This window comes from Medicago truncatula, chromosome 8 (assembly GCF_003473485.1).
Source record: "Medicago truncatula cultivar Jemalong A17 chromosome 8, MtrunA17r5.0-ANR, whole genome shotgun sequence".
In the NCBI taxonomy this organism is placed as follows: domain Eukaryota; kingdom Viridiplantae; phylum Streptophyta; class Magnoliopsida; order Fabales; family Fabaceae; genus Medicago; species Medicago truncatula.
In genome coordinates this window covers 7,602,742-7,621,522 of record NC_053049.1, presented here as the reverse complement: position 1 = coordinate 7,621,522, position 18,781 = coordinate 7,602,742, and the positions used below count along the sequence as shown (strand labels likewise).

Here is an 18,781-nt window from a genome sequence, read left to right as displayed (position 1 = left end):
GGGTAGTAGCCAAATAAAATAACTTCATTTTTTTTTTTAAATATCTAAAAAAAATCTCTAAAATCTTTTAATACAAAATATATAATTTTTAAAGCTGAAATAAAAACACCTATAACTAACCGGAATGAATGTATTTTCCAATTACAATTTTTGAGTTGTGCTAACTAATGCCTCAGAACATTAGTTAAGAAAGTTAAAAATAAATATTTTTATTAAAAACAACAACTTTTTGACTTTTTTAAAATGGAACATTTTACTTTTCATTATTTTTTAATAACTTGTTAACATTTTTTTTTATAAATTCCAATCACAACCTTGTCGACAGTAGCGAGGACTAGTAGTAACTTTAATATTTCCACGACAAAAACGTTATTTTATCCTGCAGTCTCACGGAATTGTACTGTAGCAACACTTAATTCAAGTGGGCCAGCAAAAACTAATCCATAATTACACAAAATTCAAGTGGCTCCACTAAAAGACAGACATTAAAAAAAGATCTTGACAAAATATAATAATAATCCCTAAAATAATAATAATAATAATAATAATAATAAAATATTCCTGTGAATTTAACTCAGTTGATAGAAATATTGCATATTATATGGGAAGATGTAAATAATATTACATATATAAAAATGATCCATGTGAACTAAAACATAAGAATTTGGAGTATACAGGAATTGATCCGTTTAGTCCTCGATACCATTTTTTCCAGTTTATTCATTATATAAGTGATTCGAAATCACGCATGTCGTTTATGCAGCTTCAGTGGCTAATGTGCGCGTGGCATGTTTGGAATGAGCGTAACAACATGCTCTTTAACAATATTGAAACCCCAATCAAAGAGATTATAGAAAAGGTTAAATATAATTCTTATTGGTGGTTGAAAGCAAACAAAGCCACTTTTGTGTATGGTTTTAAGAGATGGTGGGCGAACCCGTTAATTTGCTTGGGTATTTGCCGACCTTTTTGTGTAATTTTGTAATATACAGACCATTTATTTGGTGGCCTCCTTAGTACATCTTGTGCCAGTGGAGGTTCACTCTCAATGTTAATATAATCCATTTTAGTTTCTTCAAAAAAATAAATAAATTTGGAGTATAGTTTTTTTTGGAATAAATTTCGTGGGAAGATGTGAAAACAGTTTTCATTTGCTATTATTTTTTTTTGGTGGTGAGTTTTCATTTGCTATTAGTTATGGAGAAAATGGAATAGAGAGAAAATTGAATGTAATTTTCATTTATAATAAACAAATGCTTTTTTTAAAAAATATTATTTTTTTAAAAAAACAAGATTAAATCAGATGAAATTTTGTCCATTTTACTTATATTTTGGAACAAAAAATGAGTTATTTTTACTTACATTTTAGAACGGAAGGAATATAACATCTATCGCATAATCCTCTCTATTTCTATCTCTATCATATGTGCAAGGGGATCACAGATGTCTATCAAATATTTTTCCTTCTGAATAATAGATTTTCATTCAATAAAATATAAACAAAGACAACAGTTAGACACTGAGACTATTATGTGGGTATAATAATGTCAAAATGCAAATCATATGCACCCATTTAATCGTTAGATCTATTATGTGGGTATAATATTGTCAAAATGCTAATCATATATTGTTAAGATTCTTAAGAAGTGATGACTACAAGCGTTAAATCAGTATTAATTAAAGGAAATTGTTAACTTTTGTAAGAGATGTAATCCCATATTATATTGAATCTATTATTATTAATGAAATGATATACGCATCCTTCCTAAAAAAGAAAAACTTTCGCAAGAGACTGCACCACAAAGCCTTTGCAAATGGTATGTCCATAAATTTTTTGTTTATCTCTCTTGATTGCATGTCCGCTAAAATAAGTCATTTAATCGGTCCAATCTTCATTTGCGATGACTTTGTGATGATTTGGTTCAGTTGAAATAGCAATGCTCTTTTCTTAGCTAGAACTATAAAATAAATAATACTTTTTTAGTGAAAATCATATAATAAATGTTATTATCTACAATATAGAAGTACAATTTCAACTTGAATTTGTCGATCAGCTACTTCAAATATGATATTTCTCTTGTGAAATGAAATTAATAATAGAACTGTATGATAGTACAAAATATCTCATACCACTCCCCCTAAACTAGAAAACATTCATACCACTCAAATTGCGTTTGCTTTTTGTCTCCAAAAGTTGAAGACAAGAACAATTTTATTTTATTTTATTTTATATTTTTTTTTATAACAAATGTTAGTATTAAGAGTCTCACATCAGATAGAATATGGTCTGACATAACCCACAAAACCAACTTGTGAGGTGAGGATTGCCCCCACTTATAAACACATTGTCAGACCATGTGGAACTCTTAACACACACCCTCACGACCAGCACTATGAGCTTGGTTCGTGGACATAAATGGTGGGTGGTCCGATAGTGGAAACCTGATAGCAGGTGGCTCAATGGATCTTGAAGAGACTTTGATACCATCTTAAAAATTGTCGCCATGCCTAACATAACCCCACAAAACCAGTTTGTAAGATGATGATTGCCCCCACTTATAAACACGTTGTCAAACCATCTTCTATCCGATGTAGGGCTCTTAACAATCAGTATGTTGATTAATTGTTATGTTAGTTTATTTCCTTGTGGGAACTAGAACTCTGCACCTCAAAATCCTTAATCCTTAACTCAAATCAGTTGAGCTATCCGACCCACATGTGAAGACATGAGCATTATTATAGGTCACAAACCAACAATAATATATATTTTATATAATATGATATAGTGAACTATTGGAAAAGGCTTAGAGTGTGTTTGGATGGGGTAATTGAGAAATTTCAAAGAATTTAGAACTCTAGGAAAATTCAATTAAATTGACTTTATTTCTAAATATTCTTGTTTGAATGGAATAATAAAAAAATTTAATTGTCATCATTTTTTCGGGTCAAACTTGAAAATTGAAATTAGGGGTCAACATTCAAATTTCAAAAAATTTGAAGGGTCAATTTATAATTGTTGAGAAAACTGACGGGTATATTTATAATTTCTAAAAAATTTTGAGGTCAATTTGCAATTTTTTGGACATTTATTGGGGTTAATTTGAATTTTTTGAAAATGTGAGGTCCAAAATGTAAAATTTGAAAATTTATAAGAATGAAGAAATTTAAAATTCTTACCTTTTAAGTGTCATTTGAAATTCTCTTAATTAAACTTAAACAAAATATTTCATAAATTTCCATCTTTTTAAAATGTTAAAGATTCAATGCCAATACACATATTTCAATAAGTTATTTCTATATTTGAATCATTAACTTGTGTGGGCACAAGCTAACATTTCCCATAGTTATAACATGCATTTGGAGCTTGTTCTACCACTATTAAGCTTCTAAAAGTTTGAGAATGTATTTGTTTTATTTTATGATTGAGTTCTATCGCGTGGCTGCTGCGACATCGAGTTCCCAAAATTTTTGTTGATCGATTATATTAAATGTTTGTCATTTTTCTTGGTTAGTTGTTTGTTTGGTTGTTCCATTGCCGAGTTTAGAAAAGTTTTGATGATCAGTTATATTGAATATTTGCTGAAAACATTGAATCTATGGATCATGGCGGTAAGTTTTGTAAATGAAAACAATATACTATAGTCCTATGATATACTTCCTCGGTCCTATTTACAAGAGAAAATTGTCTTTTTAAATACATTGAATAATGTATGTATTTAGTCAAGAACCTAAACCAAATACATAAATTATTTAATGTATCTAAAAAATAAATTGTCTCTTGTAAATAGGATCGGAAGAAGTATCAAGCTAAGGCTCGCAAACATGAATTTAGATTTAGATTTAACCTTCAATTCAGTTGAGTAAATACAGATAAAAGTAGTAAGGTTTTCATGTAACCTGGACAAGTTGCGAATGGTGAAGATAATTTTTTTTTTTTTAGAAGCTAAAAGATATACTCCCTCTAAAATGATAATTGAAAAATTGATGTATGTGAACTAAATTCTTAACAATATACATTGATTTTTTAACTAATATTTTTGCTTATATTTTAATCCGGAAAAGTAATAGAATAGACCTCCCTTTTAACACACAAGGAGTGCCTCAAAGAAAAATACTAATCCTATGTGATTTGAAGCTAATCTTCACAATATATGTATACACCTCCTTTGACCCACAAAGAGTGCCTCCATTTTTTATATTATTATATTATAAAAATGAAAAGTGTATAATGAATTGAGTTATAATTAAATTAAGTTGTTTCTCAATAATAACACGGTTATCAATCGCGATCAATCAATTTAAATCAATAGATAGATTATTTAAAGTCGATTTGATAGATGTATAATCTGAACCATCCAATCTAAGATTAATATGTAAAATTATTTACTACATGTAGCTGCGCAGTTACAAATTACACCGGACAAAACAAAACTAGTTAGAGGTTATATTTTTTTTTTTTTGGGTTACAGTTAGAGGTTATATATAATAGATTATAATTAAATTATGACCAAACAATTTATAATAGCTTTTATTCCTATTTACTTGTTCAACCTCAAAATCAAATTCTCTCTCCCCAAAAACTTAAGGTTCTCTCATTGTGAGGCTATCTTAATTTTCACTATCACAACAGAAACCTCACCTCATGCATGCATGCATGCAAAGGGTAACCAAAAAAAAAAACTAACAAAAAACAAAAAGAAACCAAAAAGAAAAAATAGCACAAATTACCAATGACCAAAAAAAAATCACAATCACATTCCATAGTTACCAACAATACAATCACCAAATGGCCATAGCAGCTCCTGCAATTTTCCATCCATCATTCTTCATCTTGATCTTCAATATCATCATAAATTTTTCTATGATATATTCCTTGTCAGAAACAGAAGCTTTATTAAATCTAAAAAACTCATTCTCAAATGCTAATGCTCTAAATAGTTGGTTTGCCAACACTTTACCTTGTACCGAAGACGATCAATGGGAAGGCGTTGTTTGTTACAACGGTCTTGTAACCGGTCTGCGCCTTGAAGGAATGGGATTATTCGGCAAAATTGATGTTGATGCATTGCTTGAACTTAAGGGTTTAAGAACTATTAGTTTCATGAACAATTCTTTCACTGGTTCGATACCAGAATTGAATCGAATCGGTTTCTTGAAAGCGATGTTTTTGTCGGGAAATAAATTTTCAGGACATATTCCTAAGGAATATTTTCAAAGAATGAAATCATTGAAGAAAGTTTGGTTATCTAATAATGAATTTACAGGTGATATTCCATCATCATTGGCTGAGATTCCTCAACTTGTTGAATTACATCTTGAAAAAAATCAGTTTAGTGGTAATATTCCAAATTTGAATAATCCTTCATTGATGATTTTTGATGTTTCAAATAATAATTTGGAAGGTGAAGTTCCTCAAGGTTTGTTGAGATTCAATGGAAATTCTTTTTTAGGAAATTCTGGTTTATGTGGCGAAAAAATGGGCAAAATATGTGGACAACAACCAGTGCAACAAACAAATCCTATTCCTATTGATGCAAATAATATTAGTAATACATCAGTTACCAACAATACAGTGCAACAAACAAATCCTATTCCAAGTAATGTTATTGTGACTGTGCCTGATAACAGTAAGCATAAGTCATTGCAGATTATTGGTATTGTTATAACAAGTGTAGTAATAATTTCACTAGCTATATTTTTGATTATCAAATCAAGAAAAAAGAAAAAGGAGGGTAAATTTAATGATATTATTGGTGAGAAATATGAAAGAGAAAATATTAATGACAGTGGTAGTTTTGAAGTTCAAGTAAGTAGTAGTAATAGTATTACTAGTAGTACTAATCAAGAGAAAAGAGATATGAATTTTATGAAAAAATCATGTAGTAAAAGAGGTTCATCTAAGGGTAGTCAAGGGATTGGTGAGCTTGTGATGATGAATAATGAGAAGGGTGTGTTTGGTTTACCTGATTTGATGAAAGCTTCTGCTGAAGTTCTTGGAAATGGAGGGTTTGGATCATCTTATAAAGCTGTGATGGCTAATGGTGTTGCTGTGGTTGTGAAAAGAACTAGAGAATTGAATGCTTTGGGAAAAGATGGTTTTGATGCTGAGATGAAAAAGCTTGGAAGGTTAAAACATTGGAATGTTTTGACACCTTTAGCTTATCATTACAGAAAAGATGAGAAATTAGTTATCTCTGAGTATGTTCCTAGAGGAAGTCTACTCTACTTGCTGCATGGTAAAATTTTCATAATTACCATCAATTAAGTTGTTATAAGCACTTAATTAAGTTGTTATAGTATCTTATGTTATAGTGTACTAATTGCAGGTGATAGAGGACCATCACATGCAGAACTAGATTGGAACACACGTTTAAAGATAGTACAAGGAATTGCAAAAGGAATGCATTATCTTCACACAGAATATCCTTCATCTGATCTACCACATGGAAACTTAAAATCAAGCAATGTTTTACTTGGACCAGATTATGAACCATTACTCATAGATTATGGTTTCATCCATCTAGTTAACCCTTCAAGTTTTACAAATACATTACTTGCTTTTAAAGCACCAGAAGCATTACAACACAACCAAATTTCGCCTCGTTGTGACGTATACTGTCTCGGTGTAGTCATACTCGAAATACTAACCGGAAAATTTCCTTCTCAATATCTTAGCAACGGTAAAGGCGGAACCGATGTAGTACAATGGGTAGCATCAGCAATTTCTGAAGGAAGAGAAGTTGAACTACTTGATCCTGAAATTGCAAGTAATAAAAATCCATTAAGTGAAATGAAACAACTTGTTCATATTGGTGCTGCTTGTACTGAAAGTAATCCTCAAAACAGATTAGATATGATGGAAGCGGTTAGAAGAATAGAAGAGATTAAAACAAATGGTGTTGATCAAGTTCAAGAATTAAGAACAATAGAGGTTTTACCTGGTTTTGTTGATTCTTCTCAAGCATGTGATAATCAAGGGCATGTTGTTGATCAATCAAATAAGAGACATGGAACAAGTAGTTTTGGTAGTAAGGATAATTTTGAATTTGGCATCTCCTAAGTATTAATTAATTTAACAGTTAGGTAAAAATTCAGATATATGTTGTGTTTAGTGGAAAATTGGTTGTGCCATTATTTGGCTTTTCAAATTCACATGACAATTTGTGGGTTTGGGACATGTCACATGTGTAGATTAGGAACATGTACAGGTAAGTTTAGTGATATCTCAATTATAGGACAAAACTTTGAAGATGTTTCAGAACTATTTGTTCTGTTATCTTTCTTTGTGTAACTTCTTTTAGTCAATGATGTAGAATATCTTCATATTTTCTAAGTTTCTTTGGTAGCATCACATTAGAAAACATATTGTACTTCCAACACTGTTCTTATATTGCAATTGCGATATTAACGGGTCTTACTAACCAGTGTCTCAGGGATAATGGTTAAGAAATACAAAAATAGAAAATATTGACGGTGGCTTGTGACTATAGTTTTGTGGTAGAAAATATGGAATTCATTTTTATTTAGTAACTTTTTTTGAGGCCTAAAACTCTACGGTTAAAAGAGCTAATGAAAATAGTTTATGATATATTATAAGCTATCAAACATACATGTTTTACTTAAATTGCAAAAATAGAAAATAAAACCCAAAAGAAAAAGTGATGATAAAATGAAATTTACAATGCTCTCAAAAAAAAAATGAAATTTACAATATTACCAATAAAAATATTGTTTATTTAAAGGCATATTAATAACTAAATGGTTGAGTTCAAGTTGTTAATAATCTTTGGTTGAGAATGAATCATGGAAGAACATGAGTTCGAATCATATTTAAAATTAAGCACAACAAAGTGACAATTTTGTTTTAGGCAATGGTCAAGTCTATGATGCACAAGAAAGGAAAGTCTTGCACCATGCATCAAGCTATTTCAACCATTAGATCAAAAAATCTCCCCATTAAATTAAATGAAATATGATGTAATTTATTGATATAATGGTAAAAAATAGATTTATGTATGGTGCAAGAATAACTTACTCGTGTATGTTAAACAAAACCTAAATCAATATCCCATACTGCAATAGATGGGATTTTCCAGCATTTCCAAACAGGCTTTTCAAAATATTATGGAGTTACTATCAGCACGCTACATATCTCTGATACACCCTGTTTTTTTCCCCTTCAAATAGCATCCTTCTAAATGTTAACTTTTAGAGTAAATGTTACTCCAACAACGTAGTAAATAATCTTACATGCATGAGGCTCTATTAATATAGTCATTATCAAAATTTTAAAAATATATTCATTTTTGCCTTTTATTAATACTTCATATATGTTTAGCGTTCCTTGTCAAAAAAAATATATGTTTAGTGTTCACAATACCTCAAACAAAAATATCTCCCATGAAAGGAACTTGTGTGAGACAAAAAAAAAAAAAAAAAAAAACCACATTCGACAAGCAAACTCTAATTTCCTGCAAAACAACTCTAATTTCCTCTTCCCTATTTTCTTACCTCTAACACAAGCTTTGCACTACATCTTTGGAGCTTGCACCATAGCCCCTTGATTTTATGTCGAAGTTGTCGTCTATAAAACATTAACACAAACATCAGACATAACAATGACACATCATCATGATTAATAATTTAAGAAAAATTAGTTATTGAACAATGAACACCGGTGTCATATCGTCATTCGACATCATCATGTGTCAAACACTGAACACACCTTTGATATGAAATTTATGTGTTAGATAGGTTGTTGTGGCCACCACACAAAGGTGTAGATGTATTTTTCTTCTGTATTTTTTTATTTGAACTTTATCTTGTCATTCGAGCTTAAATTATTTTATTTTTTTTTAAAAAAAAATTATAAGCACAAGAGCTAATTTGGGAAAGGGATAAGCTTATTCAAAAAACCAAATATTTTAAACTTTTATAATCAAATCCATAAACCCGTCCCATCTTAAAACAATTCAAATGCCTAATTCTATTTATTTATTGTCATCAAGACATAATGCCAAATCTTAAACTGTCACTATTCGTGGCCTAAATATCAAATTTTAATACATTGATTTGGACAAATAACTTATAGGGTATACATACAATTTTTCCCCCTAAGGTCCATCAAAGAGAACAATATTTTTCTTAGCCCTTTGATTGTTTAAATAGAATAGGACAAAACTTGATAAAATAATGTTGCTTAAGTCAACCATATGTTGTTGTTAACAGCATACTCCAGCTGGATATTCATTGAAATGCATGATATGTCTTTAATTTAATTGAAAGGCTCAAACTCGTAGGTCTCTATATATTCTGGCATACAACAATAACCCACACTGCATATTTGGATATCTCTTATTATCTGTACTTCAAATCTTTTGTCGAATTTTTAGGTGCCATAACCATATTAACAAATTCATATAATTCAACCTCAAGAGATGCTAATCTGCTTCTCCTCACATGACATTAGTATTCAAATCTGCCTCTCCTCTCATATTTTGATATAAATTCATATAGTACTAAAAAATGCATTTATGAAATGGTATAGAGGAGTGAGTATATTAAACATAAACATATAATATATTTATAATGGGAAATGTTAACCGGTGCCTCTGAGGTACTGGTTAAGAAATTATTAAAGGAAATATTTTTTTGGAAATTGTGTATTCTATATTTTAAAAGTTAGAAAATTGTTTTTTTCAATGCAAATTATATTTTTTTCTTTCTACTTTTAACTTTTTAACCAGTGCTCCGGGGGCACTGGTTAACAAGACTCATTTATAATTTAGAGAAGGGACTACATTAACATTAGACATAACCATATGTATAACTTTTGTCATAATGATTTAAAACTTTATACACAAGACCATTGGCGGAGACACCACCCGGCAACCCCCGGCACTCGCCCAGGCTCAATGGATACTCTTTTTATTCCAATTCAATAGCCCATTAACCCACTTAATTTTTTTTGGATAAATTCTAATATTTTTTTGGATACTCTTTTCTTCTTCAATCTCTCTTGTTATTTGGTTGCTAATCTCTCAGTTCTCATTCACTCTAAAGGTAAGCCAATTGATTCTCTAATTTCTCCTTCCTTATTGTAGGGTTTTAGAATTTGGAATTGTGTTAATTGAAAAATTGGATGTGTAAATTGAATATTTATGGTATGAGGTATTCATTCATATACTAACAAAAATGACATGTAAGTATTTTTATTATATGAATATTGCATATAATACATTAAATTTGATATAACTTATAGTAATATTCTAATTTTCTTTGGACAAAATTCTCATAAAATAGATAAAGTTCACATATTTTGCTTTTTTACAATATTGGAGAAATGAACTTTTGCAATCTTAATAACAATGATAATAATTACTTGTCACTGATGATGACCTGTATTATGCTTTTAATCTGCTAGGACCAGCTAACAAGGTTTACTTCTAGAAGTTTTGTCTAAATTTCACTCAAAATTTAATTGCAATATCTACCAATGATTTGATAGCATCACCACTCGTGCAACTCTAAATTCTCAACATTTTTTATTTGTCTTTTAGTTAGTTAAAAACAATTAGCTGTAGAAGAGTACCCCTTGCACCCACACCATGCAAGATTCCCTAAAAAGAAAATTAGAAAAAACAAAAAAACTATATACCAATTGCTCACCAATGTCGTAAAAATTGTATGAAAATCTCTCTTGCTCCCTTGTATGGCAATGCTATTGATTATTTAAATGTTTGAATATTCTTTTTATGTGAAATGCACATGTTGTTCAAGAGTGAACAGGAATATGTGCTAATTAATTGCTGACTAATTATGGAGCACTTATATTTTTTAACATGGGGACTAGGGACAAGCCTATGCAAGGTATTGCTTAGCTAGCTTGCACTGTTTTGTGTAATTCAGATTTGAAAAATGTTATATGTATGATGGATCACTTGTTTATTTGTTAAATTAAAATGATTTTATCTGGTGTTAATTTTGGTGGGTAAGTTCATATAAATCTTTATTTTAGTTTTAGATAGGCTCTTTAGAAAATGGACGGTGAGATTGGTCCCCTCAAATTAGTCGATTTTTAAATTGAATACCGAATTTAAAAAAATAATAATAATGTTTACACAACAAGAGATAACAACGTATTTTTTGAATTTGTTTCTTTTTGTAAAAGAAATTATATATCTCATCTTTACACACATTGACAAAAACAAGTTAAATTTAGTTTCCTTTTTCTTTTTCTTTATTTTAATTTTTATTTGAAACAGAAAAATATATTAATAGACCCGAGATCAAACACAAGAGAACATGAAACAGTCCTCTAGAACAAGTTTTGTTATCAATTGATGGTCATGTACTGTTATTCAAAATCTTTTTTGTAGGTCATTCAATCTATTAATCGGCTAAGGAAATCCTACATGTTTTGGTAATAATATTATAATTCCTATTTATACTTTTTTTTTTTGTGTAATAATAGTTCAGTGGTTGGTAGTCCATGCATATATTATGCAATGTTTATACTAACTGACCTAAATTCACAGAGACTATTTATAATTATACTATCATTTTAAACCCTTAAATATTTATACCTTATCTTCTCATTTTTTTTTTTTGTTGTTGAAGAATATAGGATAAGAAGGTTATGGAAATCCCATAGGCAAACATGGCATGACTTTTCTTTTTGGTACAAAAAGAGCATGACTTAATTGATTATTCAATATTCCTCTAGGAAACCATTGGTTGCCAAGAGGTATGTGATTGTCACACCATGCCTACCGCTGGGTGGGAGCAATGACTGAGTTAACGGAAAACAAATGGTATTTAAGAAAGATCAAGAGAAGGGATTAGACAAAAATTTCAACATGTATCTATAAAAATTGAAACAATAATATTATTATATATAAATATGAATTTTTTTAGAGAGATATAACTTAGTATAAGGATGCTTTGTGGTATTGGACAAGAAAATTAGAGGTTGGGAGATATAAGGTGTCGTGTTTGATAACAGCTCACAATCTTTTAAATAAATACCAACAATTAGTTACTAAAAAAAAAAGTTCTAACGATTAAATTAAATTATATATGAAATCACAAAATTTATATTATAAAAATAATTAATGTCGATATAATTATAGTATTGATGTAAGTAGCCCACTCAAAGGTCATTTGTCTTATCTCAATTATACGGGGGATTTTTATTTAGAGAGATTAAAAATGTCAAATTGACCACTCATTTAGTCATTAACATTGGTGATTTAGCCACATTTCGCAAATCACTCACGAAATCATTTTGCAACATATCTAAATATCATTTTAAAATTGGATCGCTAAATTGATCGTTGAAAAAATTGAAATAATTGGGGTCATTAGATCAATTTTTAGTAGACTATATAAGCATATCTGATTAAAGTGTTTTTTCGATAACTCTCTCTCTTTTGTTCCAAAGAGTAAAGTGATCAAACTCACACGAACTAAGTGTTAAAATAGCAAATTACAAGTTTAAATATTCGTCTTAACATATCAAATATTTTTGAAGTTTTTTATCATCTAAGTTATACTTTTTTTTTTTGAGCAACATCTAAGTTATACTTAGAAGCCAATTTAATAAACTTTTTTAGTAAACTTGTCAATTAGTTGTTCTTCCAATAAAAAATCACATAAACACAATGTTGTTAAAAGAGTGAGATATAATTGATTGATTCAAAACTTTTTTGTGCCAAACAAAGATCATGCTTCATAATTACCACAAACAATATTCATGATTGATATATATATATATATATATATATATATATATATATATATATATATATATATATATATATATAGTGGTGTGAGATCGAGAGTTATTAGATACGTGGCCTTTTATAATTGAATGTGTATGAGCCAATGGTGGCAACTCAATTTCTACATCCATAACTAGTCATGTGGAAGTGAGTACCAAGTAGTAATCGAACCAACATTTCATAAATTCTACAACCCAGTGTTGGCCAACATGGGTTTTATTGTCTTGTTTTGAATTCAAAACTCCCGGCAAATGGGTCAAATACATGTCTTCCTTGTTTGTTTATTTTTGTGTAATTACAAGGTTTAATTGCATTTTTGGTCTCTTATCTTTTCAAAAGTTGCGATTTTGGCCCCCTAACTAATTAAAATACAAATCAGCCCCCTATGTATTGAATCTTTGGCAGTTTTGGCCCCAATCCCTTAAGTGAGGTGCCACATGTCGACCATTGTGGGTGCCACGTCAGCGAAAGCTAAGTCAAAAGTGGCATTGGGGGCCAAAAATGCCAAAGATCCAATACTTATGAGGCTGTTTTGTATTTTAATTAGTTATGGGGCCAAAATCACAACTTTTGAAAAGATAGGGGGTCAAAAGTGCAATTAAGCCTAATTACAATCAGAGACAATTTTTCCTTTTATTATTTGCTTCCTACTAACATTCTTCGGATTAGGCCTATCTCAGTATCCAACACCGACAAATATAATTACACTGAATTATGTAATTTTCTCAAATTATTAGTGGTGTCGGCGTATCGATGTCTGTGTTGTATCCGATGTCCGTGTCCGTATTCGTGTTTCCTTATGTTTTTTTTATATTATTATTATTATTATTATTATTATTATTATTATTATTATTATTATTATTATTCATATAAACTAGCTATGAAAACTATGTAAAGAAAGTCATTGAGTAAATAGAGCTGCCAAATTAGAATAAACAAAAGAAGTCGTGTTACCTTTAAAAAGGAAAAAGAAGTCGTGTTAGAACAACCAATATAGCACAAATAATATATTAGCTACAACTTTGGTATTTTCATGTCGCAGACACTCTGATGGCTATGAACAATTCTTTACGACTATACATTACAAGCACAAATTTTACTTCCAACATTTATTTGTTTGAATTTTTTGTTTTATAGTAATAATGTTATACTAAAAATACTACAACGACCCTTCTACATGCTCCATTTATCAGCCACCCAACACATTGTTGGTATTTTTTGGTAACCTAGTCGCAATGATTTGATTTGATGTTACGCTACCTAAGAATCTCTTCTTCTTTTTCTTATTTTTATTTTTTTGTTTTTTTGGTATTGGCGAGAATCTCTTTTGGTTGAAAGGGAGTAGACAAGAGGAAGATATAATTTTTATTTTATTTTTTAAATTTTAAACTTCCCTTTTTAATCTTCCTTAACCAATGTTCCAGGAGTACCGGTTAACATGACCCATTTCATTATTATGAGCCAATTTTATCTTGGATAAAAGACACAGTTAAGTACTTTAAAAATTTCAGCTGTATCCCTTTAATTTATTTATTTATTTATTTTTAAAAAAAGATCCCTTTAAACTTTTCATTTTTCAATTTGGTACTTTTTATTGTTTTGTTATAGTTTGATCAACCTTTAAAAGTTTTAATTTAGACCGATGGGAGAGTGGAGGATTTAGGTGTGTGGGAGGGAAGTGTCTGTGTTTCGAACCTTAGGTGGAGGAGGCCTCTATTTGTATGGGAACCGGACCTGCCCAATGAGTTGTTGTTGGTTGCGACTAGACACTTCCGATCGGTGAGGGAGGAAGAGTGGTCTTGGACCCTTAGCCCTAATGGTCGCTTCTTGGTTAAGTCGGCCTACTCTTACCTTTTAAGATCTGCCGGCTCTGGGTGCACCAAAGGGTTCTATCTTGCAGGTTGCTGCCAGAGTGTGGAAGTCGTGGGCTCCGTTTAAGGTCATTGTTTTTTTTTTGGCAACTTCTTCTGGATAGGATTCCCACCAGGCGTAATCTCGTTAGGCGTGATGTCCCTCTTCTAGAGGGGGCTTTGGGGTGTGTCCTCTTTTCTGCTCCATATGAGTCTTCGGCGCATCTCTTCCTCTCGTGCCCTTCTGTCTTTCCGGTGTGGTATCAGGTGTCTAGGTGGTTAGGTTGGGAGTTTGTGACCCCCCGGGGTCTTGCCCAACAGTTCCAGGACTTTACGGGGTTAGGTGTGGGTGGAAGAGAGTTAGCTTAAGGTTGCTTCTTGTTTGACATGCTGTCATTTAGACCATCTAAACGTCCCGGAATGACCTAGTTTTTTCAGGTGGCGTACTCCGTGAGGAGCCTGTGGTGGATAGAGTGAAACTCTTAATTTGGAAGTGGTTCCTAACTAAGTGTCCTACTAATTCTTGCACTTATCATTAGTGAGAGGTGCAACCCGATCTTTATTGACAACGGTAAGGTGTTATGGGGGGGGTTCTTGGGTCTGTGTGAGGAGTTAGGTGGGGTTTCTATGCCTTCTCTCCTCAAGCCGGCCTCTAGGGTGTTCCCTTGTTCCTTCTTTTCTGTTTTTTTTGGGTAGTGTGTGTGCTTGGGGGTGGTTTTTTCTCTTCGAAATAACCCCTTACTTTACAAATATAAACATCTTCTAAGGTAAGAAATTTAATTACAATTAGTAAAAATAAATTGCAACTTTTAATAAAAGTTACACGACTAAACTTAAAGGAAGAAAGTTAATAGACAATGAATGTATTTTACCTACTAAAGGAAAAGGAATGTATTACGTAGTGGTGGCAGGTGCTTTAGACAAAAGGGAAAAATAGCATAAGGTACCTAGCTAAGAAAAGCTCATAACATTTTATGTTTATCCATCTTAATTAAGAAACCAATAAATTTCATGAAAACTTACGCACGAGTCCGGGTATGCTCTATTTAAGAAAAGCTCATAACATTTTATGTTTATCCATCTTAATTAAGAAATCAATAAATTTCATGAAAACTTACGCACGAGTCCGGGTATGCTCTATTTAATATTAGTTTCATTTAATCTTTGGATGTAAGCATGTGGCAAAAAAATAATGAATGGCTGAGATTTTAAATTTTAAATCTCAACCCTTCATTGTTTTTTTGTCATGTGGCTTACATCCAAAGACTAAATGAACTAAATGAAGCTAATACTAAATGGAGTATATCCGACAAAACTCCTTTCTTAGGTAAGTTTACACTACAAATATATGCATTTACCTAAAAGGAAACCAGTTAAAATATGAAAAACTGTTGGAATAAACACGTTTCAAGTGAACTAAACTAAAGATGGATATAAGAAATCAATCATTATGAATATATCCAAAAAGGGAGTGTGTAATTTCCATGATGACTTGTCCAAAAAATATATTCCCATAACGTACGTAAGAATAAGAATGGTTAATTGATTTAGAATAGAAAAAAGAAAAAGGACTAAATTTGCCCGTAAGCAATATGAACAAAATAAGATAAAGTGATTCCTCCAATGGCATTTAAAAAGTCAAACAACATAGTATCCTGTTTCACACACACACACAATATTTTTCAAGATACTTTTCTCTATATAATGATATTTGTAGAATTATTTATGACAACTTTTAAAATGATTTTTTTTTAAAGAGAAAAACAATAAAGAGATAGAGAAAATAAGTAAGAACACAATAAACATATAAAAGAGAAACATATAAAAGAGAAAGATAGATTGTCAAAAATAATTGCATAAATATCATTTCTCATTTTTTTTATATAAGTCACAAACAACATTTTTTTATAACTCTCTTCCTAATCATTATTTCAAATTGAAAAGGACAATCCACATCCATGCCCCACTCTCACAGTTATAGGGTTACCTATCCCATTTCCACTCTTCTCCTCTTCTTCTGTCACGCAATTTACCCAAAAATAAAGTGGGTAGGGATTATCCCTAGCTGCACGGTAGTAAAGGATGTTTAAATCCAGATCGATTCAAATTGAAATCGTAAATCAATTTAAAAAAATAAAAATTTGTATAAAGTTGAATATTTTTGAATGAGTGTTGGATCAAATTTTGGATTGATTTTTCAAAATTGAACCGAACCACATACATATATTTTACTACATACTTTCATCTTTTTGTAAGTATGATATATTATATCAAACTATTTTTTTCTCTCTTTTCAATACTACATATTAGTTTAATTTAATCTATTTTGTCACTATTTCATAGATAATCTATCATTGTTATTCAATACTATTAATTTTTAATAAATCATATGTTATATTTTGTATCAAACCTATTATTTTACCATGAATGCAATCTAAAACTCACATACAACTATGAGATTTTAGATTTGAAATTAAGTAAAGATTTCAAACCGATTAATATTTACATTGTTTGTTAAGGTAGGTCTTACAACACTTTGCCGTTCACTTTACTAGCGGCAATAGAAGATCTAATTAAATGTAGAATTATTAGATTTACATAGAGATTTTCAATCTCTAAGAGCATTTACACTACTCTTAAGTAAATCATTCATTAGAAGATTTTGATCTTGAAATTTTGTCCACCATTGGATAAATTTTTAGAGATCCAGATTTGCTTGACAAATCCATAACTGCAAGGAATTTAGAGTTGATTCTTACGGATACATATCATTCTTTTTATATGTATTTTTTTTTTTTTTTTTTAAATTAACACCTAATAACCACTCAAATTTTCCAACCCATCACCTCCAAAAAAAATTATTAAATGAAATCACAAATAACTATATGCGCCATTATATTTTCTACACAAAATTTTCCTTTTTATGAATTTGGCTTTGAATCTTGAATATACGTCACTTTTTTTTTAGAATCTTAACAAATGTCTTAAGAAAACTTGTTATCATTACCCTTCTAAAAATTAGAAACGACTTATTTAAAAAATTATGGTTCACTCAGCCTATTTCCATCACTAAGCATCTCAGTACTAGAATTTGGATCCATTCGAAACTTAAAATGTCCATTTAAAAAGAGATGGAGGGTAAACAATTTGTCGAGTAAACAACCAAATTTTTTTCATAAACTTCTAGGACACTCTCAAATTAATCTCTAAAATTATGAATATTTCATAAAGATCTATGCCTCTATCAAATTTTACACATATTTCTTTTTTTGAGAGCATGATATAGTTTAAATTCATGATAAGTGATTAGATATAAAGATTGAATTCATAGTATATTGTTAAAAAAATGTTAATACCTAATTAACAATATGTGTCAAATATAAAGACCAATTTAACAATTTAATAGAGTCGTATATCTCTCTAAAGTATTGATAATTTTAAAGATATATCCACTCCTTAATAAAATATAAGTAAAAATGATAATTAAACAATCAATATATATGGGTAAAAATTCAGTCCAAATATATTTTTTTTTTACCTACCATATCTATATTTTTTTTTTGGTAGATAGACGAAATGAAAAAATTATTATAAACTCTCACACATAAGTAGAGGTATTGGAGTTGGAACCCCGATTATAATATCGGCATAATAATTTCGGCATTTTGTGAATTCAGCTGTATATTTTAGGCTTAATTGCACTTTTGGACCCTTATCTTCCAAAAGTTGCGGTTATGGCCCCCTAACTAATTTAAATACAAAACAGTCCCCTATGTTTTGATTCTTTGACAATTTTGGACCCCAGTCCATTAGTGAGGTGCCACATGTATTATTTAGGGGGCCACGTGGCACCTCACTAATGGACTGAGGGTCCAAAACTGCCAAAAAATCAAAACATAAGGGGCTGTTTTGTATTTAAATTAGTTAGGGTACCATAACCGCATTTTTTGAAAGGATAGAGGTCCAAAAGTAAAATTAAACCTATATTTTACTACTAGATTACATAAGAAGTGTTGTGTATGAGAGCGTCTTACAATTCGGACTACTTTAGAAATTGGTGGTTAAATTGGTAGTTTACATTATTTTTATCTCTCCTAATGTACACCTTGAGTATGAAATCCATAGTTCTAACACCATAATAAGTGCTAT

At 30.3% G+C, this 18,781-nt stretch overlaps 1 protein-coding gene across 1 annotated transcript; it reads left to right on the top strand.

Moving 5' to 3' along the window:
* Nucleotides 1–4,786: 4,786 nt before the first annotated feature.
* On the top strand, nt 4,787–7,060 carry LOC25500563 (pollen receptor-like kinase 3). Its single transcript, XM_039828992.1, has 3 exons — nt 4,787–5,654; nt 5,772–6,236; nt 6,327–7,060. Exons 1-3 carry the CDS (start codon nt 4,787–4,789, stop codon nt 7,058–7,060), a joined length of 2,067 nt encoding a protein of 688 aa, XP_039684926.1.
* The last annotated feature ends 11,721 nt before the right edge of the window (nt 7,061–18,781 follow it).

Bases quoted from the DNA above. Each gene is read 5' to 3' on its own strand.
- LOC25500563 (XM_039828992.1), top strand. From the start codon at position 4,787: ATGGCCATAGCAGCTCCTGCAATTTTCCATCCATCATTCTTCATCTTG. The intron at 5,655-5,771 runs GTATTGTTATAA...AATATGAAAGAG, and splicing joins TAAGTCATTGCAGATTATTG to AAAATATTAATGACAGTGGT. The intron at 6,237-6,326 runs GTAAAATTTTCA...TACTAATTGCAG, and splicing joins TCTACTCTACTTGCTGCATG to GTGATAGAGGACCATCACAT.